At 38.9% G+C, this 26,301-nt stretch overlaps 2 protein-coding genes across 3 annotated transcripts in view; one reads left to right on the top strand and one right to left on the bottom strand.

Moving 5' to 3' along the window:
* The window catches only part of LOC131162396 (70 kDa peptidyl-prolyl isomerase-like), a 32,859-nt gene extending 13,989 nt beyond the window's left edge, over nucleotides 1-18,870 (bottom strand). Inside the window, exons 1-8 of one of the 2 annotated variants that reach the window (XM_058118839.1) lie at nucleotides 18,411-18,870; nucleotides 18,243-18,329; nucleotides 17,871-18,128; nucleotides 17,637-17,717; nucleotides 17,256-17,336; nucleotides 14,318-14,512; nucleotides 398-487; nucleotides 97-272 (exon numbers count right to left, since the gene is read on the bottom strand). In XM_058118839.1, coding sequence (XP_057974822.1) covers nucleotides 97-272; nucleotides 398-487; nucleotides 14,318-14,512; nucleotides 17,256-17,336; nucleotides 17,637-17,717; nucleotides 17,871-18,128; nucleotides 18,243-18,329; nucleotides 18,411-18,612 — 1,170 coding nt within the window. In that variant the 5' untranslated portion in view covers nucleotides 18,613-18,870. The remainder of the gene's footprint in view (nucleotides 1-96; nucleotides 273-397; nucleotides 488-14,317; nucleotides 14,513-17,255; nucleotides 17,337-17,636; nucleotides 17,718-17,870; nucleotides 18,129-18,242; nucleotides 18,330-18,410) is intronic. The other variant, XM_058118840.1, reaches the window with a different exon arrangement.
* Nucleotides 18,871-20,073: 1,203 nt separating this feature from the next.
* LOC131162731 (uncharacterized) lies at nucleotides 20,074-20,811 on the top strand. Its single transcript, XM_058119336.1, has one exon. The coding sequence runs from the start codon at nucleotides 20,074-20,076 to the stop codon at nucleotides 20,809-20,811; it is 738 nt and encodes a 245-aa protein (XP_057975319.1).
* Nucleotides 20,812-26,301: the final 5,490 nt, after the last annotated feature.

Below are 26,301 nucleotides of genomic sequence, written 5' to 3'. Positions count from 1 at the left end.
TTAAATTACTCTCTATTAGATACTTTAAATTACTCTCTATTACATGCTCATAAACCAATGCAGCAAAACCATTCAAACAATCAAAATGATCATTACCTTAATAAAATCTAACATTTCAACTTCATAAACTATGGTTGAATTAGGCGGAACAATAGCAAGACCCCGCTTTACTTCAACGCTTCCAAATCCATATTCAGGATCTACTGTCAATATTGCCAGCTCCCCCTTCTTCATTGTTGCTGCTGCTCGGTCTAATCCAGCTGTCACTTGTTCTACAAATATCAAATTTTAAACACATCTACAGCGGCTTACATTCATGATAATCCTACACACACATTTCAAATAAAATAATGAAGAGGTAAAAAAATATATATTTTATATGGAGCTACGTACTAACCTTCGTCTGTGATAAATTCCAATGACCCCTCTCCATCAAAACCTTTTTTCTCAAATACAGTGCCATCTTCTAGCCTAGCTGTATACCTAACTGCAAAATTTTAAAAGCAATTTAAATAGTTTAAAATAATTTAATATTTAAGTAGTTTGAAATAATTAAATATACAAACAATTTGCTTTTGTAGGCACCAAAGTATGTCACATACAGGCCAACCTCAATGAAGTTGACAATTCCAATAAACATAACTTATATGCAAAACTATTAGAAATTAACTGCATCATCTGCAGCAATTTTTACTCAAAACCCATCTTCCAAGCTAATGTGACCATATTCAAATTCAAGTAGGCGCTTCTCACCTCTCACCCATCATATGAAGACAAGTCATCCTCAATGACCCCAAATTTCTCTAGAGAAAAATGTGAGGAACATAAAAATAAATCTCTCTCTCTCTCTCTCTCTAACACAACACACACACACACTTTCTATTGGCCTAACAAGGCTTAATCTTGTTTTGATGATAACAAATAAAGGTTACTTAACATGTCGATTTAAGTTTGAGTTTCAGGACTTAAGTGATCTTAAGACTTCAAGTGGATGTGCTTGAAGAGTTTGAATGAAAAATCACACTTAAGGTTATGAGACATGATAATCATGAAGAATTCAAGTTATATGAGACATGAAGCTCGTTGAAGCAGTGCATAAAGCTCAAAAGACATATTAGAAGCTTCACAACATGAAGACTTAGGAACGAAGATAGGAAAATCATATGAAAGTCTCATGTAAGTACTTCAAAACTCAATATTGATTGATTGAAGCTCCTAGGATATGTCATTGGACTTAGATACCTGATTTTATAAATGGAAAATATTTTCTCAAAGTCCAAATTAAATTTTCCAATATATGAATTAAGTTTGAAATCAAAAATAATAAAAAACAAGGTTTGCTGAAAGGACAGGCGTCTGATGATAAATCATCAGGCGACTATGGTGCTACTATTTTGAAAATATACAAACAGAATAGGCACAGCCGATTGACCTATCGGGCACAATCGACTGACCCCATTCTGACTTTCAAAATACGCTGATTTTAAAAGAGAACAGACGACTGACACTACGAGGACAGGCGACTGATGCGTAAGTTTAAACGAGTTACAGCGCTGATCTTGTTTCCATATCTTGCATAATTGGTTTCCAAATTAAGAGAAAACCTTAAGGAAACTTTTTAAAACCCTAGTGCACTATTTAAACGTCTTATTCTCGCACATTAGGGTAACGAAAAATTCAAAAATAAAGAGAACGGCACATTCATACTTTAAAAACTCTCTGGTTATACTACTGCTGTGTTCTCTGTGAATACTCTCAGAAACTGATCTGATCTTTCAAATCTCACACGTTTGAATCAGTTCTGCTAATATACTTTCGAGCTTCAACTTTCATATTGTTTATTTGAAGTATTGTTTTAAATCTAACGTGTACTAATCTGCTCATTCGAGGAGCGTTTATCTTGTACAAGCAATCTTTTGCTGTTTGTTGTATTGTTTGACAGTTCAGGTATTGAATCGTTGCCTAGCGAGCGGGGATTCTCGTTAGAGAGGCAAACTCCACCTTTGAGGGAGAGAGGTTATAACTTTACCTGGTAATGAAGTTGGGAAAGGAAATCCTCACAGCGTGTTGCGTGAGGCAAGGACGTAGGCTGCAGCTGAACCTTGTAAAAAAAAGGGTGCTCAGCTTCTTCTTCCCTACTCTTTTTACTTTCTGCAAGATATAATCTGCGTGCTTGAATATATTTTCATTATCATCTTGCTGATTATTGAATAGTGCTGAATATCGAATCTTGGTAAATATTTGAGATTGTGTTGAATATTTAAAGAACTTGTTGAAAAGAAGAACCTTGCTGAATATTTTGAACTAGCTGGACATATTTTGTTTGAGATCAAATATATATCAGTTGTGTGATTAAAGCGTTGTTGATTTGAACATCCAGAAAAGCTTAGACCTTTGAATTTGAAAGTAAATAATCTGAGGTAAACTATTTATAAAGTGATTTTCAGATTGAAGCTTAAGTGCTGAAGTTAATCAAGAGTTTTATAAAAATTGTTTTTGAAGGGGAATATTATTTTTGCTGAAATCAGTTCTTAATATCGATTATATCATTGAGGCATAAAACAAATCACTGAATTTATTCTTGAATATATTGTGGTAAACCGTATTCATTCCAGTCGAAGATCATATTCTGAATAAGGGCTAAATTGAATGTATTATCTCTTTATTTCATATTGTAAATTCAAATTGTGCATTGAGTTTTACATTTATATCTAGGACTCCTTGTTTGTATAGCTTAATAACTAAACAGAAAATTGTCCTTTTGAAATTGTTTTAAATGTGAAATAATTAAGGGTTAAAGTAAATAATTCCGCAAATAATTTTTAAATAACCCAATTCACCCCCCTCTTGGGAATACATCCTAATTTCAATTGGTATCAGAGCGTAGGTTGTAGTGTATTCTAACAAGTAGCTACATAAAGATCCCTATGGCACAGTTAGGAGTATCCCCTTTTGGCGAAGGCCAATCATCATCTAGACCTCCCATTTTCTGCGGTGTAAACTACACCTTCTAGAAACAAAGAATGAGGATATTTTTGCAAACTATGGATTATAAGGTATGGAAGGTGGTCACACGTGGCGACTTGATTCCCACCATAAATATAGATAACAAAGAAGTCCCTAAAGAAGAAAAGGAAATGACTGACACGGACTGGAAACAACTCCAAATTAACTCTAGTGCAATGAATGTAGTATATTGTGCATTAGATGCAAACGAATTCAATAGAGTCATGGGTTTTGAATCAGCTTAAGGAAATATGGGATAAGTTAGAGGTTACCTATGAGGGAACAGTGGATGTTAGGGACAGTAGGATTGATATGCTCACCAGCGGGTATGAGGCCTTTAAGATGAACCCAGAAGAATCTATCACTAGTATGTACATTAGGTTCACTTATATAATAAATTCCCTTAATGCACTAGGTAAGAACTATTCTACCTATGAGATGATTAGGAAAGTTCTTAGAGGACTTCCTCCTGTTTGGGAACCTAAGGCCACTGCCATAACTGAGGGCAGAAATTTGAAAAATACTTACTTAGATGAAATAATAGGCAAGCTTCTCATATACGAGATGGCGATTAATGAAAGAATCGCAGAGGACAATAAACAAAAGAAGCCAATAGCCCTAAAAGCTTCAAAAGAGAGTTCTAGTGAGGAAGAAGACAATGAGACAAATGACGATGATCTAGCCCTATTCACTAGACGGTTAGGCAATTCTTTAATAAGAATAAAAGATTTGCTAGAAAATTCAGAGGGTCAAAAATAGATAAGGGTGAGACAAGTAAGAGAGAAGCAACGAATGAACCCACTACATGTTATAACTATAAGAAAGTATTGATTGTCCACAGCTCAAGAAAGATGTCAAGAAGAAGAAAAAGAGAGCAATGAAAGCAACTTGGGATGACTCAAGCTCAGGTGACTCGGAGAGTGAATCAAGCAATCATGAGATTGCTAACCTGTGCTTTATGGTGAGAGACAACGAGGTAAGTTCCCATTCATCCTCATCTTATGAAACTGGTGATGAATCTTGTAATGAATCATGTGAAAGTATGCCTTCATATAGGGAAATCTAATCTGAATTATTTTCATTACATAATAGATTCATAAAAGTATCCAAGAGACACATAGCTCTAAGAGAACAAAATGAAACACTTATGAATCAACTAGAGTCATCAAGATTATCAGAAAAAGAAAAGAACTCAACTATTAATGAACTTATAAGTAAAACAAATCAGATGTCTCAAGAACTAGTTAAGCTACAAGTAAATGGTAAAAGTGCAAAAGACTCAGAAATTTGTAGTCTTAAAAGTAAAGTTGAGGATCAAACTAAAATCATATACAACTTTACTAAAGGAAAAGAGAATTTTGACAAACTTGTTGGAGCTCAATGAATGTCCTTGGACAAAGAAGGAATAGGCTTCAATGGAATCAAGAACATGAAGAAAAAGAACCTCTACATAGGGTACTTCGTAAAAGCCTCTAACAATTATGTTAATACATCTTCAGTTAATGCATATGAACACACTATGTGTTTCTTATGTGAGGAGAAGGGGCACATAAAATTTGAATGTCCATACAAAAGAAAGAATGTTAAAAGCAAGAAAGTATGAAGAGTAAAAACTGAAAATGAATCAAAAAGACCTAAGAAGGTATGGGTACCAAAAGTAACACCTTGAATCCCTTCTTGTAGGTATGCTTTAAGTCCACACCAACAAAAGATAAATGGTACTTGGACAGTGGGTGCTCGAGGCACATGACCGGAGATAAGTACAAGTTCACCTTGTTGACACTAAAGGATGATGGTGGATATGTCACCTTTAGAGATAATGGTAAAGGCAAAATTATCAGCATCGGTAAAGTCGATGAGAAACCCTTTTTGGAGATTGATGATGTTTTATGAATAGAAGGATTAAAACATAATCTGCTTAGCATTAGTCAACTAAGTGACAAAGGTTTTGAAGTAACTTTCAAACAAGATAAATGCATAGTTGAACACAGTGAAAAGCATAAAAGCTTGTTTATTGCTAATCGGGTTGACAACGTATATTGCATTAACTTTGAGAACTTGATATCTCAAGAAGTCCAATGCTTCACTGCTGTAAATGAAGCTAGTTGGCAATGGCATAGGAGATTAGGACATACCAATATGGATCTGTTGTCCAAATTAGCAAAGAAAAACTTAGTCAGGGACTTACCTAGCACTGAGTTCATTAAGGACAAGGTGTGTGATGCTTGTCAACTTGGGAAGCAAACCAAGACAAGCTTTAAGAAGGAAAAGCATATTTCTACTAGTAGGCCACTAGAACTTATTCATTTAGATCTCTTTGGTCCCACCAGAACTCAAAGCCTAGGAGGAAAGCAATATGCATTCGTCATTGTTGATGACTACTCCAGATTTACTTAGGTGCTTTTCTTATCCTCCAAAGATGAAGCGTGTAAAATGTTAATTAATTTATGCAAGAAGCTTCAGAATGAAAAGGGATATGGCGTTCAAAACATTTGGAGTGATCGAGGAAGAGAGTTCAAAAATAAAAAAGTTGAGAATTATTGTGCTAAACATGGAATATCACACAACTTCTCGGCACCTCGAACACCTCAACAAAATGGAGTTGTTGAGAGGAAAAATAGGTCACTTCAGGAGATAACTAGGACCATGTTGAACGAACATAACCTGCCTAAATATTTTTTTGACTGAAGCGGTGAACACCGCGTGTTATGTAATTAACAGAATTTCACTTAGGCCCATCCTAGAAAAGACTCCATATGAACTCTGGAAAAGAAGAAAACCAAATATATCTTACTTTCATGTGTTTGGATGCAAGTGCTTTGTCCTAAATGACAAAGAGGACTTAGGAAAATTTGATGCCAAATCAGATGAAGGAATCTTCCTAGGATATGCTAAGAACAGCAAAGTTTTTAGAGTCTACAATAAAAGATCTCTGTCAATTGTAGAATCAATTCATGTAGCATTTGATGAGGCTAATTCATTTCCTCCTAAACCTATTGATATTGATGAAATTGAAGTAAGAAAAGGTTTAGAAGATTTAGAAATTTAGGAAATAAAGGATGAGAGTAATGAAATCAATGCAACTTTAAATGATAACTCTCACGGTAGATCTGAATTGCCTAAGGAGTGGAAGTTCGTAAGGAATCACCCCAAAGATCAAATTATTGGTGAACCTTCACGAGGAGTATCCACTAGATCATCATTAAAGAATCTGTGCAATCATTGTGTGTTCTTATCTCAAGAGGAACCAAAGAACATAAATGAGGCAATTAATGATGAATCATGGATAGCTTTCATGCAGGAAGAGTTGAATCAATTTGAAAGGAATGACGTTTGGGAGCTAGTCCCTAGACCTGCTAATCACTCTGTAATTGGCACTAAATGGGTATTCAGGAATAAAAAGGACAAGAACGGAATTGTAATCCGTAACAAGGCTAGACTGGTAGCTCAAGGTTACAATCAGGAAGAAGGAATAGATTATGATGAGACCTTTGCTCCAGTAGCTAGAATGGAAGCGATAAGAATGCTGCTAGCCTATGCATCCCATAAAAACTTCAAAACTTTACCAAATGGATGTAACAAGTGCATTTTAAAATGGATTCATAAATGAAAAAGTATATGTCGCACTACCCCCAGGGTTTGAAGACTTTCATTTCCCTAATCATGTATTTAGACTAATGAAAGCCTTATATGGATTGAAACAAGCTCCTAGAGCTTGGTACGAACGATTAAGTGGCTTCCTGTTAGACAATGGATTTTGTTGACCTTATAGGTCATACCTTATTTTGATTATGACAAATACTCAAGTATTTAATGTCTATCAAGTTTGTGTACAGGTCCATATGAGCATATCACTTGATGGCATGTGAAAACTTGAAGACTAAAGACCCTGAAGACTCATTTATTGTAATTTACATTATGTTCATTTCAGGTCTGTAATAGTAAAATAGAAAAGGTCTGTAATATTAATGCATATCATGCATGATAAGAACTATAAGCTCAATACCTTAAAAAGACCTTAGGGATCACGCTTCGGTCGACCGACGCCAAGTTTTTGGGCTTAATTAAGAAGCTCAAAAAGACCTTAAAAAAGACCCTAGATCCCTTCACTTTGAAGCATATTAATCAGGACCAAAATCACAAAAGAGAAGCAAGTTTGATCGACCGAACCAGCCCAGTTCAAATATGCTGGTTGACCGAACCGCTTGGGAGGTCAACGGGTTGACCACGATACGGTCGACCGAACCATTTTTAACTTCACCAACTTGGTCGATCGAATCCCCACGTGGGAAACCCCAACGCTATGGTCGACCGACCAAACCAGTTCATTTTCATGTTGGTCGACTGAAGTTGGGAATACGGTCAACTGAACCGCGGACACTTTGGAATCACCGTAAGTCTGGTCGACCATATATTCAATTCAAAAATGAGCTAGTCGACTGAACTACCCAAAGTGGTCGACCAAACCTTAAGTACGGTCGACCAAACCTCTCGGGTTGGTCCAAATTTTACCGCTGTTAAACATGATTAATTTTTTTAAGCATAATTAAAACATTTTTGAAAATTACCAGCGTGTCCCCAACGGCTAATTTTTCCCCCTTGTCTATATATAGACATTCATTTGTCCTGATTAAGGGGGGATTAGCATTGTGATTAGGGCAAAAACTTTCTAAATTTTTCTAATCCTATTTTGCTCATACTACTACCAAATACTCTCCTACTTCATATTCCTTGATTATTCAAGCCTAGAGAGAGAGGTTAAATTAGTTGTGCTTCATTCTAAATAGCCCTATACTCTCATTTGAAATTTGTATTGCTTGATTTTTGTCTTGAGAGTTTGGCTAGAGTTCTTCCCACTGATTTGAATAAATAAATCTTGTGTGGAAAAACTCATTTGCTTTAGGGTCTTTGCATTGATATTGCAAGATTCTTTAAGCATTCTTTTTGTGTGCAAAATATTTTACAAAGCTTGATTTCAAACAACTCTTGTGCTTGATACATTTGAGAAAATATTTTTGAGTTCGTTTGAATATTATTGCTAGCATCTTTGAAACACTAATCTGATATTGAGAACTGATATACTTTACTTTCAAAGATTAGCTTGTTTGAACACTCTTGTGCATATTTGAGATTATACATTATACTGAGTGTTGTTTGCACATATACACCATTGAGCTTATAGTTCTTACATGATTGGTGTGGGTTGATTAGTGCTTGTGCTGAATCGGTACATAGTCTGCTTAGTTAAGAAGATTTTATTTGTATGCCAAATTTTTATATTTGTTGCATTCCAGGTGTGGGCCTGAAGAGGGAGATTAGCCCTGTTGAATAGTCCCGGATTGGTTTAGACCCAATTAGGAAAGCTAGGCGCACCATCCTGGTAAGGTGCGGTTGTAGATTGACGTCAGTCCCGTTAATTGACCTGGTTGTAAACGGTGCCGCTCCACCTGTTAAGTGAGTATTAATGGAATCCTTTGACTTGTGAGCTTGAGGCGGGGACATAGGCACAGTTGGCCGAACCCCGATAACATTTCTTGTGCCTGCTTTTAATTTTCGCATTTTAAATTCCAACACTTGAATGTTTATGTTTTTCTATTGAGATTGATTGGGTTTATGAACTAATAGAAAGACCCTAGGTTTGTGTAATACTGGTTGTGGAATTTGAACTAAACCTCGGAGGAATTTTTAAACACCCAATTCACCCCCCCCCCTCTTGAGAATACACCAATTCCAATAGATTTGTTAGAGGGAAAATGGATAGCACCCTGTTCATAAAGTCAAAAGATAATGATATGCTCATCATACAAATTTATGTTGATGACATTATCTTTGGTGCTACTAATGAGGATTTATGTAAAGACTTTGCTAAATGCATGCAAGAAGAATTTGAGATGAGCATGATGGGGAGTTGACATACTTCCTTGGTCTTCAAATCAAGCAAGCTAAGCATGGTACATTCATAAACCAATCCAAATATATTAGAGACTTACTTAAGAAATTTGTCATAGAACTGGAAAACCATTGGGAACTCCAATGAGCACTTCTATGAGTCTTGATAGAGATGAGAAAGGAAAGTCGGTAGATGTGAAATACTACCAAGGCATGATAGGGAGTCTGCTCTATTTGACTGCTAGTAGACTTAACATCATGTTCAGTGTCTGCATGTGCGCCCGCTTTCAAGAAGATCCTAAAGAATCTCACCAAATAGTTGTCAAAAGGATATTGAGATATTTGATAGGTACTATTGACTTATTGGTATCCTAAAGACACAGCATTTGAAATGATTAGCTATTCAGATACAGATTATGTCGAATGTAAGATAGACAGAAAGAGTACTAGTGGTAATTGCCACTTTTTAGGACGATCCTTGGTATCTTGGTTTTCCAAGAAACAGAATTCTGTGGCATTGTTTACTGCAGAGGATGAATACATTGCAGCTGATAGTTGTTGTGCACAAACTCTATACATGAAACAACAACTCAAGGATTTCAATTTGGAATATTCAGCGGTACCGATCAAATGTGATAATACAAGTGCCATAAATATTTCAAAGAATCCTATCTCTCACTCTAGAACTAAGCACATTGACATTCGACATCATTTCCTTAGAGATCATGTGCAAAGGGAAGATAGAATTCTTGAATTCGTAAATACAGATGAACGATGGATTGACATATTCACTAAACCTCTTTCAGAGGATAGGTTCATCTCAATACGACGAGAATTAGGTTTATTACATAGTAGAAAAGTAATTTGAGAAAAATACTTTAATGTGTATGAGTGGATAAGCTAAAAAGAATATGTAAGTCATAAGCCCTAAAGGATAGGCGACTGACACTTTAGTATCAGTCGACTGAAACTACACTGACTTATTAAGTATTTCAGGTTCAGGATCATTAGACGACTAACTCCTTGAGTGCAATCGACTGACTTGCTACTAACTTGTGAAATTCGAAGAAATACACAGGTCAGGCGACCGACTCTTCGAGCACAGTCGACTGACCCGCGGTGGTATATATATTTGCTGTTCGTAAAAACCCTAACTTTTCATATCTCAGTCAACTGACCGTATACCTCCACTCTCCCAAACTCTCTCTCTTTCATCTTCAAGTCCTATTTCTCGAAGATTAAACCGTTTAAACCTCAAAATATCCTTCAATCTTTCATTCCCACTTCGTTTTCAAGGATTTCACTGGTTAGTTTCTTCAAGAATATGCCTAGAACCAAGCATGCGGCTAATCAAGGTCCCTCCTCTGGAAGGGGTGATTCCAACGATATTGAGAAATGGTTGATGATGCCTCACGCAAAGCAAATCTACAGGAAGCATCTTTGATCTACCTAACCCATATTCGGTAAGGTTTTGGATCTTGAGTTCTTTAGAGATGAATTTCCCAATATTTTGTTGTTATTTATTGCTTTGGGTTGGGAAAGTTTCACTATTATCAAGCAAGGAGCTTATATCCAAATCTTGTGAAATTATTTTATGCAAATATGATGAAGGGAGAAACTGTATGCTCTACACAGATCATGGATAGATCGTTTGCAGTGACCCACAAACTTTAGCTACTACATTTAGAATCCAAAATGGAGAATTTGAATGTTCATTGATTGGATCATCTTGGATAATGGCTCAAGGTTTTACTCCTGAGGAATTTTTACCATTGATAATGAAAGAGGCTCCTATATATTTTGGTAATCCTCCACTGTACCATCAACTTAACCTTCAAGCCCAAATCCTACAGAAACTCATCACATACAATATTTTGCCTAGGGTAGGATGACATGATCACATTTCCTACCTTGACTGTTTTGTGATGTGGTGTCTACTCAAAAGAAAGAAACTTGATCTACCTAATCTTATTTTAAAATGGATGATCACACGAGAAGAAGCTAGACGAGTTATTTTACTTTATGGAGGAGTGTTGAACCGTATTTTTGATCATTTAGGTATTACCACTTCATCTACCCAATTCATAACTCGTACCCACTATGATATGTTTTCATCTAAGACAATTAAGCAAATGGGCTACGAAAAATAGGAAGGGCATGGTTGGTTACCAAAGGGCAGAAGAGGACATAAGGAACCTCAACAGGCCCTTGAACCCCAGCAAGATGCACCACCAGCAGATGATGCACCCTCCTGGTTTGTATCTTATCAGAAGCAGCGGAATGCCTTCTATGGTGAAGTGCATACTAGTTTTAGTTCAGTTCAATTGTGTTATAATTCCTTGGATCGGTGTGTTGGACGCATTGAACAATATATGGAAAGTTCTTCATCACGTGGCAAAGCTCCTATGGAAACAAACTCTGGAGATGAAGATGAAGATGATGAGGAAGGCACTGAATCAGACAATGACAATGAAGATTAGTTTTGCTTTATTACTAATCTTTTAAAACAACTTTGGGTTGTAATATTTGAGCTGTTTTTCAACTCTTTACATTGTTTTCCTATATTTTTGCTTATCTTGGATATGACATATTTCATGCCAGTTTTGATGCTATTGAATATATTTTGCATGATGCCTGCATATGTGATAACTGTTTGATCTGATGCATTGATGCTGAATTTTGGACTATGCTCGTGAACTAACTTCTGATTTTTTAAGTCCTTTGTTGCCATGCATGATCATTTTCTACGGTTACCCTTTTTGTTGATGTCAAAAAGGGGGAGTAATATGTGCAAAACGAGAATTTATTGGGTAAAATTTATGATAAACATATAACCATATATTCAGGGGGAGTTATGTTGAAAGCATGATACATATATTGAATATTCTGAAAGCTTGAATGATATAAGTTGTTGAAAAGCATGATATATATCGAAAATTCTGATTGCTTGAAATTGCTCTGATATAAATGTTGAAAGCATGATATTCTAAGAGCTTGAAATATTCTGATATGAGTGTATGATGTGTTAAGGGTATGCTTATTGTAAGGGGGAGCCTTTTAAGGCTTTCTCATTTTTTACTTCTTATTTGTCATCATCAAAAAGGGGGAGATTGTTAGCCTAACAAGGCTTAATCTCGTTTTGATGATAACAAATAAAGGTTACTTAACATGTCGATTTAAGTTTGAGTTTTAGGACTTAAGTGATCTTAAGACTTCGAGTGAATGTGCTTGAAGAGTTTGAATGAAAAATCACACTCAAGGCTATGAGACATGATAATCATGAAGATTTCAAGTTATATGAGACATGAAACTCGTTGAAGCAATGCATAAAGCTCAGAAGACATATTGGAAGCTTCACAACATGAAGACTTAGGAACGTAGATAGGAAAATCATATGAAAGTCTCATGTAAGTACTTCAAAACTCAATATTGATTGATTGAAGCTCTTAGGATATGTCATTTAGATACCTGATTTTATACATGGAAAATATTTTCTCAAAGTCCAAATTAAATTTTCCAATATATGAATTAAGTTTAGAACCAAAAATAATAAAAAACAAGGTATTTTGCTGAAAGAACAAGCGACTGATGATAAATCATCAGGCTACTGTGGTGCTACTGTTTTGAAAATATACAAACAGAATAGGCACAGGGGACTGACCTATTGGGCACAATCGACTAACCCCATTCTGACTTTCAGAATACGCTGATTTTAAAAGAGAACAGGCGACTGACCCTACGAGGACAGGCGACTGATGCGCATGTTTAAACGAGTTACAGCACTAATCTTGTTTCCATATCTTGCATGATTGGTTTCCAAATTAAGAGAAAACCTTAAGGAAACTTTTTAAAACCCTAGTGCACTATTTAAACGTCTTATTCTCGCACATTAGGGTAACAGAAAATTCAAAATAAAAGAAAACGGCACGTTCATACTTTGAAAAACTCTCTGGTTATACTACTGCTGTGTTCTCTGCAAGTACTCTCAGAAACTGATTTGATCTTTCAAATCTCACACGTTTGAATCAATTATGGTGATATACTTTCGAGCTTCAACTTTCATATTCTTTATTTGAAGTATTGTTTTAAATCTAACGTGTGCTAATCTGCTCATTCGAGGAGCGTTTATCTTGCACAAGCAATCCTTTGCTGTTTGTTGTATTGTTTGACAGTTCAGGTATTGAATCGTTGCCTAGCGAGAAGGGATTCTCATTAGAGAGACGAACTCCACCTTTGAGGGAGAGAGGTTGTAACTTCACCTGGTAACGAAGTTAGGAAAGGAAATCCTCACAGCACGTTGCGTGAGGCAAGGACGTAGGCTGCAGCCGAACCTTGTAAAAACAAGGACGTTCAGCCTCTTCTTCCCTACTCTTTTCACTTTCGGTAAGATATAATCTGCGTGCTTGAATCTATTTTCATTATCATCTTGCTGATTATTGAACAGTGTTGAATATTGACTCTCGGTAAATATTTGAGATTGTGTGGAATATTTAAGAACTTGTTGAAAATAAGAACCTTACTAAATATTTTGAATTAGCTGGACATATTTTGTTTGAGATCAAATATATATCAGTTGTATGATTAAAGCCTTGATTTGAACATTCAGAAAAACTTTGAATTTGAAAGTAAATAATCTGAGGTAAACTATTTATAAAGTGATTTTCAGATTGAAGCTTAAGTGCTGAAGTTAATCAAGAGTTTTATAAAAATTGTTTTTGAAGTAAAATATTATTCTTGCTGAAATCAGTTCTTAATATCGATTATATCATTGAAGCATAAAACAAATCACTGAATTTATTCTTGAATATATTGTGGTAAACCATATTCATTCCAGCCAAAGATCATATTCTGAATAAGGGCTAAATTGAATGTATTAACTCTTTATTTCATATTGTAAATTCAGATTATGCATTGAGTTTTACATTTATATCTAGGACTCCTTGTTTGTATAGCTTAATAACTAAGTGTGAAATAATTAAGGGTTAAAGTAAATAATTCCGCAAATAATTTTTAAATAACCCAATTCACCCCCCTAATGGGAATATATCCTAATTTCACTTTCCTTGCTTTCTTTATGTGTTAATTTACAGTAAATTTTACATTAGATTTAAAATCAGCGAGTTGACAGAAGATGAAAAGAACATTTTCAGAAAATAGCATCCACTTCAGAAGTTCAAGTCAAGCAAATAAGAATATGGAGCTTCAAGGCTGAGCGCACTTCTATTTAAGTTGAAATGTCATAATTCAGCACTTGACATATTATTGAATTTGCAATCATCTCTTAGTTATTTTTAATACTTTTGGATTTTTACATATTTATCCAAGTAAGATACCACCTGTTACAACCTCTCAATCCCCACTGATTTAATAAAATTACCAAAAAATCGTAACATATATATGTATCACCAGTCATCATACTTACCAGTTACAGTTGCACCTTCATTTGCAGTGAGAACTCCTTCACCCTCTTTCAAAATCTTTTTGAATACCTTGGAATTACCACTAATGTCAATCACAGGCTTGAAAGATACCAACTCAAGATCAATGCTCAGCACAGAACCAGGTGGTATTGGAGGAAATTCATTCTCAGCATCTCTCCCAACCTCTCCAAAGGCATCTACAATAATATTTCGGGGTAAATAAGAAAAATCTGAACAGAATTATTTTGAAATTTTCATACCAAAGAAAAAGAAAAAAATCAGGAGTTTTCCAACAAATTCATCGCCTGAACATAACAATCTAACAATAATGTAAGGTTAGGGATTACATAACAAGCATATAATATTGGAATCATAGAGCCAGACCATGCAAACAGTTCCCCTTTATCCCCCCTTTTTTTTTCCCTGATAAAAGAAAAGAATAAGATACAAAAAAGAGGGCAGCGCATCTCCTAAAAGTAAATTCTGGGAAGAATGGGATTGCAGGAATTAATTTGAGAGTTGCTAGATTGTTAAAGTTGGCTTCTCTAGCCAGGGGTGGTATCTTAAATTGGCCTTTGACTCAGTTAAGGGATCCTTCTGCTGGTTATCCTAGGTTGGTGGGTTCTGGGCTCCTACGGTGGAGAAGTGGCTAAGCATCTAGAAGGGTGGAACGTGCAAGGTGCTCTTTTTTTTTTACGTGGTCATAATACTGTTATCAAGTCTTGCCTTTCTAAACTACCTCTTTGTTTCTTGTCATTTTTAGAGTTCCTGTAGGGATAGCCAAGACTACCGAGAGAATCATGAGAGATTTTCTTTGGTCTGGGGTTGGAGATAAGAAAGATTATTTGGTAGTTGGGAGGTCATAAGTCAAAAAAAGAAAGGGGGGGTGTCTAGGGAAGTTGACGTCAACAACCATTGGTTTAATGAATAAATGGCTACGGAGGTTTCATTTAGAGAGAGAACTTCCTTTAGCAACAAGTGATTGAAAGTAAATTCATCTTATATCACATCTTTACCCACATTTTATTCCATATACCAAATTTGGTTAGGCAATGGCCTTCACATTCGTTTCTAGGAAGACCCATGGATGGAGGATTCAGAAGTTCTATTGTCATTTCCTCATTTGTATTGTCTTTCTCCTTTGCATAACAGGATTGTTTCTTATTTTTTGCTATCTAATGGGGAGAATAAATCATTCCACAGGTCTTCTAATGGTAGGGAGGTGGACGAGCTGTCAGTCTTCCATGTATTTGTCGGAGGTTTGCCATCCTTCCAATAGGGAGGATCAGAGGTGGGTATTGGACTCTTCGGGGGACTTCTCTTTCAAATCATTGTTTGATTTTCTGATCTGAGAACATGACTATTTCCCTCTATCATAGCATTTGGAAGAACAAACTTCCCTCTAAAATTGACATTCTAATTTGGTTGGCTGTTCCTAATCGAATAAACATTAACAAATCTGCTGCAAATTAGGCGGCCTTCTAAAGCATTATCTTTGGATATGAGAGTGTTTTTCTCTGATAGTTCTAAATCTGCCTCCCATTTGCGTATGCAGTGCCCTTTCTCTTGGAGGAAATGGAACAAGTTATTTGGTATCATTCGAGAAAATTGAGCTTGTCCAGATTCAGAAAAAGTTGGTCATTTCATTTTTAGGTTTTGGCAGGAGTAAAGACTGGTCAGCCTTATGGAGATGTGGGTCATATGCTGCGTTGTGAGGTGTTTGGATTGAAAGGAACACTTGCATTTTTAAGGGGTACAGGACTTCTTGGTTTCTAGTTTGCAATAAGATTCACTATTTGGCTTTTTTATGGGCTGTTGCTGCAGGTTGTTTCAAGGGGATGTGTTTTGAGGATGTTCAGTGTGATTGGTTGACTATTTTGTATTGACAGTTTATCTTCTTTTTTAGTTTTTTTTATGTTTTTTATGGGAGGATTCCTTATTCTCCTACTTCATACATTCTTTCTTTCCTAATAATATTTCTTCTTTTTGGTCCAGAAAATAATATCCTCCTCAAAAAAAGAAAAAATAAAAAATAAAAAATAAACTCTCAGCTAAATAAAACATAAAATTATTACAACAAACATGCTGCAAATGCTCTTGAAGTGAAGATCCATAATGAAGCACAAGAAATTCTGCTCTAAACCATCTGCAATGACAAAAACTGATGCTTAAAGATCTATTTGTTACTTCCCAGTGAAATATCCCAAATCACTGCAAAAACTGCACCCATGCACCAACCGCTTAGCTTCTTACTCCCACCAAAGCCCCTAACAGAAAATAAAAAATTTTAAAAAAAATAAAAAAATAATAATAATAAACTTCCCAAAGATTGTGGACGAACCTAACTTTCTCAGAATAATCCAAACAACTTTTTCACAAGCACCAAGCAACAGAGCAGTGTGAAACCAGGGGGGCACAGAATATGAGTACACAAGGCTCGCCACTATGAAAGCCCACAACATAAAAATCAAATGATCTGTGTCATCTTATTATTACTTCCTCCGCTTGACCCTAATATACAGCTCCCTTGTCTAGAAAAAAGAGATGAGATATCAAGGAATTTAGATTCAGGAAAATAACTGTTGGGGGCCAGGGCAGGCCCAAAAATGCTAAAAATGCCTTCTCATTCGCTCTTATAAAAATTCGCTTTATTCCTTATTTATCCTCGGTCTATTAGAGTTGCATAGAAGTGCATATCAAAAAGATAATGCGATTCCCTGTAATTACCAATAGTAAGATAGAATTTTTTTAACATGGACACTTTTTTTTTTCAATACGAGGAATCCGAAAATGTAACTTGGCAATTGACAAATAGCATGTTTGAAAGTCTGAGAAAGTTGAAATTCGAGGTGACAGTGTATGCTAACAACTAATAACTAGTGATAATGTTATTAACAATGTATGATTGCAAAAGTCCCAACACATTATAAAGAGACGTACATTGAGGTTGAACAATTAATTGGACCTTCTCCCCCCTTCTCATGGTCTTGATTGTTTTTGGAAATGCAGGAAAAAATTGGCCTGAAAGAAACAGATATATCAATTAGTAGCACAAAGAGGCCTGCTGAGCAATATTATTATGGTGCTGCTACCCTTTCAAACAACTTTACAAACATGCATCTTGGATCCAACATGGTGCTACTTTGGGCCCTACACAAATCATCACTCAAACCGAATGTACTGGATCCAAAAGAGCACTACAACAAATTTGGGATACAATGTTTGTAAGTTGTTGGGAAAGGTAGCATTTTCCATATTGTTATATCCCATTAGAATAAGAAAAGCCAAAAAAAAAAATCAAATTCTCCAATTGGAAATTACAATCTTTCACGTGGAACTCCAATCCGTCTTCTGGTGTTTTTGCTACAATGGTACCATCAACCAGCCTCACTTTGTACTTCACTGCATCATCAATAAAAATTTCCCCTCAAAACTGAATACCAGTAGCTAGGCATTAGCACCAGTAACCATCAAAGCCAAACCAACCTGAACATTAACTTGGCTGTGGTGCAAACTTAGTCACACTCAAAAACCAAATTTCATAATTAATAGTACCTAAAACTTCATCTAAATCGCCTGGCTGTGCGTTACTCTCTCCCTTCACTAAAATCTTCTTGATAATTCCACCATCTTTGTATACATCAACCACAGATATCCAAGAAACGAGTTCTACTTCAAACTGAATCCACGAATTCGGGGGAACGCGATCAGCCCCCGCAATTCCATAACCCAATTCAGGAGGCAATGTGAAGAGCGCAGTTTCCCCCTTTTTCATGGTAATTATCCCTTGATCCAACCCGCTCACCACTTGACCTGAAAAACTCATCAACGAAATCAAATTCAATCGAACCTAAAACATAAAATGAAAAATTAACTAACCCCGTAAAACTAAAAACACCAACAGAGAAAATCCCACCAACAACTCACCTCCGCCGAGCTTAAAACTAAAGGGCTCGCACCTGTCTCTGGTGGAATCGAACTTGGTTCCATCAAGCAAACTGCCCGAGTAATGCACTACATTTCAAAACCCAAAAAAAAAAAGACAAAATCATCAATTTTCGCGGGAAAATTTCGAGAGAGAAAGAGAGAGAGTACCGGTGACTTCGTCGCCAAACTCGGGGGAATCCCAGGCACGGCCACGGCGGAGGAGCTTCTTCTTGAGGCCGGAGCTATTGAGCTCTCTCTCCTCGCCCACCTTGAAAGGAGGCGCCGATTCGATGACCTCACCGGGTTCTTCATCGAGGTCGTCTTCCTCGTCCTCTATCACCGACGCGTTGCTCGCTTTCTCCGCCCCCATGGCTTCGCAACTCCGATCAATCGAAGAAACAGAGGAATTTCCGATGTGAGAACGTCGGAGTCGGGGCGAAGGTGGCGGCGTCGCACTGTTCGTAGTGACTGGCTGGGGTGTTTACGTGGCGGGGCGGTGCTGCGTGGTCTGAGCCCGTGGCATGTTGGTAATTTTAAGGCATTCGAGGGTGTTTTTTGAGAGGAAACTTTGACGTGCTAAGTAACTGTTCCTGATCCATCATCAGGTTAGGTGATCGTCAATTGGGGCGGTTGTAAAGATTGGAGTTTTTTCCCGTTTATCTTTTTTAAAAATATATATATTAAATAATATTTAATTTGGAAAAATAATTCCATAATGACTGTGACGTCTTGGTCCAAAAAAATATTAAAATATAAATATTCTAAACTATTTTGTAATATGCATATTTGATTTTTAAAATATATATTTATAAAAATTGTTAATCCCTTTATTATAATTAAATTTTGCTCGAAGTAGTAAAGTCAAAAATCAAATTTTTATTTTAAAATAATATATCATATCATTATTAATATTTTGAGTGAATTTTATAAATAATTGATACGCCCAAAATAATCTAGCCAATGAGAGCAGGTCAATACCTGTCTCGCACCTTCTCCGAGTCAGACATTCTGACGAGTGATCAGCTCCAACCCAATAAAGAAGAGGAGAGATCCACACCAACTGCTTAAATAGTCGAGTGATAGGCACAAGCACTTTATGATTAGGGAGCGATTCACGCCCCCGCGCAATAAAGATGAACCAACCTACGGTCAACTCAAACCCCTATAAGAAGGGATCTAGAGAAGAGGCTAAGGTAAGTCATTCAATACTATTCTACTGTTGCATTTAGCCTCTCTAAAAGTATTCCTCTTACTTAGACATCGGAGTGATCCCTCGGAGTACACCCCGGGTCCTCCAAGCCTTTCTTTTCTTCCCCTTTCAAGTCAGCGGAAGTCGAAGGAGCATCCCTGCAAATTTTACCCCACAACAGTTGGCGCCGTCTGTGGGAACCTACTTTTAAGAGGCGATCATATCTTACTCTCGACTTTTAACATTCAAGCAATGTCGACCTCACACAGTTCTACCTCCATCCCTACTGCGAAAGAATCGTCCCAATCCATCCACTCCACGCCCGTAGAATCATTGGGTGTTAGTAGGGAGGAGTTCCTCGCTTTCCAAAAGGAAATGAAGGATATGCTCAACCAACTCTTACAACAAAAGAGTCAAGAAGGGCACGTCTTCTACCAACAGCAAAAGAACCCTAGTGCAGACAAGAAAGTTAACAAACCAGTGGAGAACGAGGAAAAAACCTACCTCAACAAGAAGGTAGAAGACGCAAACAGCGTGGACGTCAACCAACAAAGATCCACGGAGCTCAAAGAAAGAATCAAGAAGATAGATCATATAGAAAAGATGATGAAAGAGGGCAGAACCAAACCGTACTACGGGGAAATGTCCCTGAGGTCCTCAGAGCCGCCATTCAATAAAGAGATCATGGAGGCTCCACTGCCAAGTAGATTCAAGATGCCCACCTTTGAAAGGTATGAAGGTTTGTTTGACCCAATTGATCATCTGGATAATTTTAAGATGTTGATGCAGTTGCAAGGGGCTCCAGACGCCATCATGTGTCGAGCTTTCGCAACTACCCTTAAGGGTACTACTAGAGATTGGTACCGAACTCTACGACCCGGATCCATCGGTTCCTTCTCAGAGATGGAACAACTGTTCACCGGCCACTTCCTTAGTAGCTGGAGAGTTGCTAAAACAACGGGTCATCTCATGAGTATGGCGCAAGGAGAGCAGGAGACTCTAAAGAACTTCATGCATCACTTCAACACGGCAACCCTAGAAATCCGCAACTTAGACATAGGGGTGGCTTTGGCAGCTTTGACAATGGCTCTCCAGCCCGGAAGCTTCTTATACTCCTTAGGGAAAAAATCACCGATGGATATGGGGGAGCTGATGGTCCGAGCACAAAAATACATCAACCTGGAGGAGATGATGGATACGAGAGGAAGTCACATAGAACAGAAAAGGAAAAACAGTAGCAGGGAAACGGGAGAATCCTATAGATCCGCGAAAAGACACGAGACTAGTGCGCTACACGCAAGCCCAAAGATGAGAGGACAGCACAACAAGTTCTCCACCTACACACCCCTGAATGTATCGCGCTCGGAATTACTTATGTAGATCAGAAAGAAGGACTACATCTCGTGGCCTGAACCCATGCGAACGCCTCTTCAAAAGCGAAACATGTCCAAGTTCTGCGCATTTCATAGGGATCATGGCCACGACACGGAAGAATACATTTAGTTGAAGAAAGAAATTGAAGTCCCAATAAGAAGGGGATACCTATCAAAGTTTATAAAGAAAGAAGATCCACAAAGGGAACCTTTCGAGTAAAGGAGGCATGGCGCAAAAGAAAAAGAAGAGCATGTCATAGGGGAGATTGCGATGATTTTCGGAGGATCTACTAGTGGAGGAGATAGTGGGAGCACCCGCAAAAGATATGCTAAGCAGGTGCTCTCGATGGAGAAGGGGGAAACCAATAGCAAACGAAACAAAAAGGACGACGTCATAACCTTTGAGAGCGGAGATGAACAAGGGGTCTAGCAGCCACATAATGACGCACTGGTGCTCTCCCTACTTGTGGCGAATTACATGGTCAGACGCTATTGATAGACAATGGGAGCTCAACTAACATCATGTTCTGGTCGGTCCTGGTCGGAATGAAGATCAGCAAGGAACGACTCAAGTTGGTCTCGACCCCCCTGGTCGGATTCGGTGGAGACATTATTCACCATTTAGGTACAATCACGCTACCGGTGACAATAGGGATGACCCCGCAGCAAGTTACGACGCTAACAGAGTTCCTTGTGGTCGACCGACCTTCGGTGTACAATGTCATTTTGGGCTGCCCTTTCCTTAACGCAGTTCGGGCTGTAACGTCAACATACCACATCAAAATCAAATTCAATACACCGCACGGGATAGGATTTGCCAAGTGAGATCAAGCCGCTGCTCGGAAATGCTATGTAATGGCCCTGAAAGGAAAGATGAAGGCTAGAGAAACTCTAATGGTGGAAGATCTAGAAGTAAGGGGAGAGTATCCCCAGATCAGTACAGTGGATGAAGACATCATGCACATACCCCTGAAGGGTCACTGGGAGAAAAGTATATAGATCGAAAATCACCTGCCCAAAACCTTGAAAGCAGAGCTGAGCGAACTGTTGGACGAATTCGTTGATTTGTTTGCCTGGTTGGCCACAGACATGCCCGACATCGACCCTGCAGTCATAGAGCATAGGTTGCAGGTCGACCCCAACCACCGACTTGTGAAATAGAAAAAAAGGAGCTTCGCGGTGGAGCGGATCAAAATAATCGATGAGGAAGTGACGAAGCTGGTACAAGCCAACTTTATCAGGGAGGTAGACTACTCGGAGTGGCTGAGCAACGTGGTTCTAGTGAGGAAGCTGAATGGAAAATGGCGCACTTGCATAGACTTTACTGACCTAAATAAGGCGTGCCCAAAGGACAGCTTCCCTCTTCCCTGAATCGACCAGCTAATGGCCTCGACCTCGGGGCATGAACTCCTCAGCTTTATGGATGCCTACTCGAGATACAACCAAATCCCTATGAGTCGAGCAGACGAAGAAAAAACATCTTTCATAAATGAAAGGGGTTTGTATTGTTACCGGATAATGCCCTTCAGGCTAAAAAATGTTGGAGCCACATATCAGAGGTTGGTGAACAGGATCTTTAAAGATTAGCTCGGAAAAACAATGGAGGCGTACGTGGACGATATGCTGATAAAAAGCTTGGAAGCAGGGCAATATTGTAAAGACTTGAGGGAAACGTTCGAACTCCTTCGTCGGTACCACATGAAACTAAACCCATCGAAGTGTGTGTTCGGTGTTTCTACAGGAAAGTTCCTAGGCTTTATGGTGACTCATAGAGGCATAGAAGTAAATCCAGATAAAATAAGAGCGCTGCTAGAAATGAAGGCTCCACGGAAAAAAAAGGAGATCCAAGTTTTGACAGGGAGGATAGCCTCCCTCAGCAGGTTTGTCTCCTGCTCAAGGGACAAAGGCTTACCTTTCTTCAAAATACTACGGAAGAAGGGAGGATTCGAATGGGGGGAGGAGTAGGTCTAAGCCTTCGAACAGCTCAAGCAATACCTCGGTTCCCCTCCCCTTTTGAAGAAGGCAAAGAATAGGGAAGACCTTTACCTATATATAGCGTCCACGGAAAGTGTCGTCAGCTCGGTCCTGGTCCGAGAAGAAGGCAGGAAGCATCAGCCCATATATTACACTAGCAAGGTGTTGAGTGGAGCCAAAAATAACTATTACACGGCGGAAAAAGCCGCCTTCTCCATCATCTGTGCAGCACGAAAATTGAGGCCCTACTTTCAGGCCCACAAGGTAATTGGGTTAACAAACTTGCCAATGAGACAAATTCTGCAGCGGCTAGAGAGTTCGGGAAGGATGACGAAGTGGTCAATCAAATTAAGTGAGTTCGACATACAATATCAAATAAGGCCCGCTATCAAGGCCCAGGTGCTCACTGATTTCACAGTAGAAAGGCTCCCCGAGTCATCCACTAAGTCAGACGTATGGATACTACATGTTGATGGGTCGTCTAACGCTGCTGGAGGGGGAGCTGGAATCATCCTTTCAGCCCCGGACGGCAGTGAAACTCTTTTCGCACTAAATCTAGAGTTCACGGCAACCAACAATGATGCGGAGTATAAAGCTTTGTTAGCAGGTCTACGCTTGGCAGAAGCATTAGGGGTGGCACAGATGAAGGTATTGAGTGATTCCCAGTTGGTAGTTGAGCAGCTGAAAGGAGACTTTGAGGCTAGGAATCAAAGAATGAAGAAGTATCTCGCCAAGGCCCAAGAATATGCGAAAGGGTTCGTTCAGTTCGATATAGAACACGTACCAAGGGCAGAGAACAAAAAGGCCGATGCACTCGCGAAATTGGCCTCAGCAACCGGTTCGGAATTGAAGGACGCTATTTATCTAGAGTGGATAGGGAAACCTTCATATGAAGAGGATAGAATTAACTCACGGGAATCCAAAATCAACAAGGACGATTGGAGGGTGCCTCTATTCCTATACCTTTAGGACGGATCCCTATCAAAAGACAACAAGGAATCTCTGAAAGTGAGAAGGAAAGCATCAAGATATACACTGATAGGCCGGGAGCTGTACCCTACCTTCGTTGTCTAAATAATGAGGAAGGAAAATACGTACTAAGGAAAATCCACGAAGGAGTGTGCGGAAACCACCTTGCCAGTAGAGCCCTAGCCCACAAGGCCATGCGGTAGGGATTTTACTGGCCCACGATGAAGAAAGACGTGATCGAACTCGTCAAACGATGCGACAGGTGTCAAAGATGTGCAGCAATACCACACGTACCCTCTAATCTACTCTCTCCTCTAACCAGTCCCTGCCCCTTCGCCCAATGGGGAATAGACATCTTGGGACCTTTACCACAAGCGACTGGTCAAAGAAAGTTTTTGTTGGTAGCAATCGATTATTTCACTAAGTGGGTAGAGGTTGAACCCCTAGCCACCATAACAGAGTGGAACATTACGCGCTTCATGTGGGCATCAGTGGTTTGCCGTTTCGGAATCCCGTGGGCAATAGTTATAGACCAGGGAGGCAATTCGACAACGAGCGCTTCAAAAAGTTCTGTTCGAACCTATCTATTAAGCTCGTTTTCGCGTCAGTGGCGCATCCCCAGAGCAATGGACAGGTAGAGAACATGAACCGAACAATACTGCATGGATTGAGGACGCGACTCGAATCTATGCAAGGTAGATGGGCTGAGGAACTCCCGTCCCTCATATGGGCATACCACACCACCAAGAGAGCGGCAACATGGGAAATCTCGTCTATGCTTGTCTTTGGCGTAGAATCGGTCATCCCAGCAGAGGTAGGGATACCCTCCTAGCGAAGGCAATACTTTAACGAGCAGAACAACAACAAAGGGCTCAGATTAGAAATAGACCTGCTAAAAGAGAGACAGGATCAGGCGAGTCTAAAAGTTGCAGCATACCAACAGAGGGTAGCAAAGTACTACAACAATCGCGTTAGAGTACGGAATTTCCAGCCCGGAGACTTGGTTCTAAGGAATACGTGGAACAACCCAATAGAGTCGGGGTCGCACAAGTTGAAGCCAAACTGGGAGAGTCCATACAGAGTTACAACTGAGATAAAGCTAGGGACATACAAATTGGAGGATGTAGGGGGGGGAAAGATTAATAACAACTCGGATATGTTAAAAAAAATACTATTCTTGAAACTGCTTCTTACAATGCAGTAATAAAGTACGATTGCACTCGTGATCCTACAAATATGAATTACGCTTTTCCTATAGGTTTGAATATCACTTCTTGTGCATGGAAATCTATACTGGAAAAATTAGATGCCAGCCAATCCATGCCAAAAATTACATCGAACCCATGCATATCCAGCACTATTAAATCAACAGACAAGATTTTCCCCTGAATATCAACTAAACAACCCTGGAGCACCCTACTACACCTCACTGCTAACCCATTCGGTGTAGATACCAACATTTCAGTGTCTAACAACTCTGTTTCTGCCCCACATAGTCAAGTGCACTCTAAAGACACAAACGAGTGTGCGGCTCCTGAATCAAATAACGCAATAATTTAAAAAAAAAAACATACTAACCATACCTATCACCACGTCACTTGATGTCTCAACATCACCCGGCATCAGAGCGAACACTCTGGCTAGAGCCATATTCCTCTACTGGCCTCCACATGGTGCCTGATAGCCTCCCCGGTACGGTCTAGAAATAGGAGCTGCATCTAGTGGTGTAGGACAGTCTCGCACCATATGCCCCTGTCTACCACAGCGATAGCAGAAAGCTCCACCTACTCGACACTCTCCCCAGTGTCTCCTCCCACAAGTCTAACGGACAGGAGAACTCTGTACTGCCTGAACCTCACAACCTCCAATCTCTTGTCTCCGTCCTCTGCCATGGTTTCCTCTTCTCCACTGACCCTGTCTAGGACCCTGCTGGTAGCTCGAAGATGCAGATCTCTTCTTTTGTCCTTGGTCCTCTGCATCCATACGCTCACCAACCTTTGCTAAGGCTGCTAGGTCAACTAACTCAAAAAAATCTTGAATCTTTAGTACCACCACCTGCTTGAATATACTCCGCCTCAAACCTCTTTCAAATTGTCTCGCATTTTTTACCTCATTGGGCATGATATACGAAGCGAAGCGAGAGAGCTCTATAAATCGCTCCGCATACTACTGGACCGATAACTATCCCTACTTCAAACTCAAGAACTCTTCCACTTTAGCCTCCCGGATGATAGCTGAAAAATATTTATCGAAGAAAAATTCCTTAAATCGATCCCAAGTCATGGCTATCAGCGTAATCCTCTGCTACTCCAAAAGCCTCACAGCAGTCCACCGCCTCTCAGCCTCACCTGTCAGTTTATAAGTGGGGAAGAGGACCCTCTGTTCTTCCATACATTGCAACACGGCTAAGATTTTCTCGATCTCCTGCATCCAATTCTCGGTGTCTGTAGGATCGACTCCTTCCGAAAATGCCAGAGGATTCATCTTCGTAAATTTCTCTATGGTACACCCATGGTCTGCAGATGGACCACTCTGCTCTCTAGAGCTCCTAGCG

This window comes from Malania oleifera, chromosome 8 (assembly GCF_029873635.1).
Source record: "Malania oleifera isolate guangnan ecotype guangnan chromosome 8, ASM2987363v1, whole genome shotgun sequence".
Lineage (NCBI taxonomy): Eukaryota > Viridiplantae > Streptophyta > Magnoliopsida > Santalales > Ximeniaceae > Malania > Malania oleifera.
This window is presented reverse-complemented; position numbering and strand designations above follow the sequence as displayed.

Excerpts from the sequence above, each read along its gene's own strand:
- LOC131162731 (XM_058119336.1), top strand. The coding sequence starts at position 20,074 with ATGTCCCTGAGGTCCTCAGAGCCGCCATTCAATAAAGAGATCATGGAG.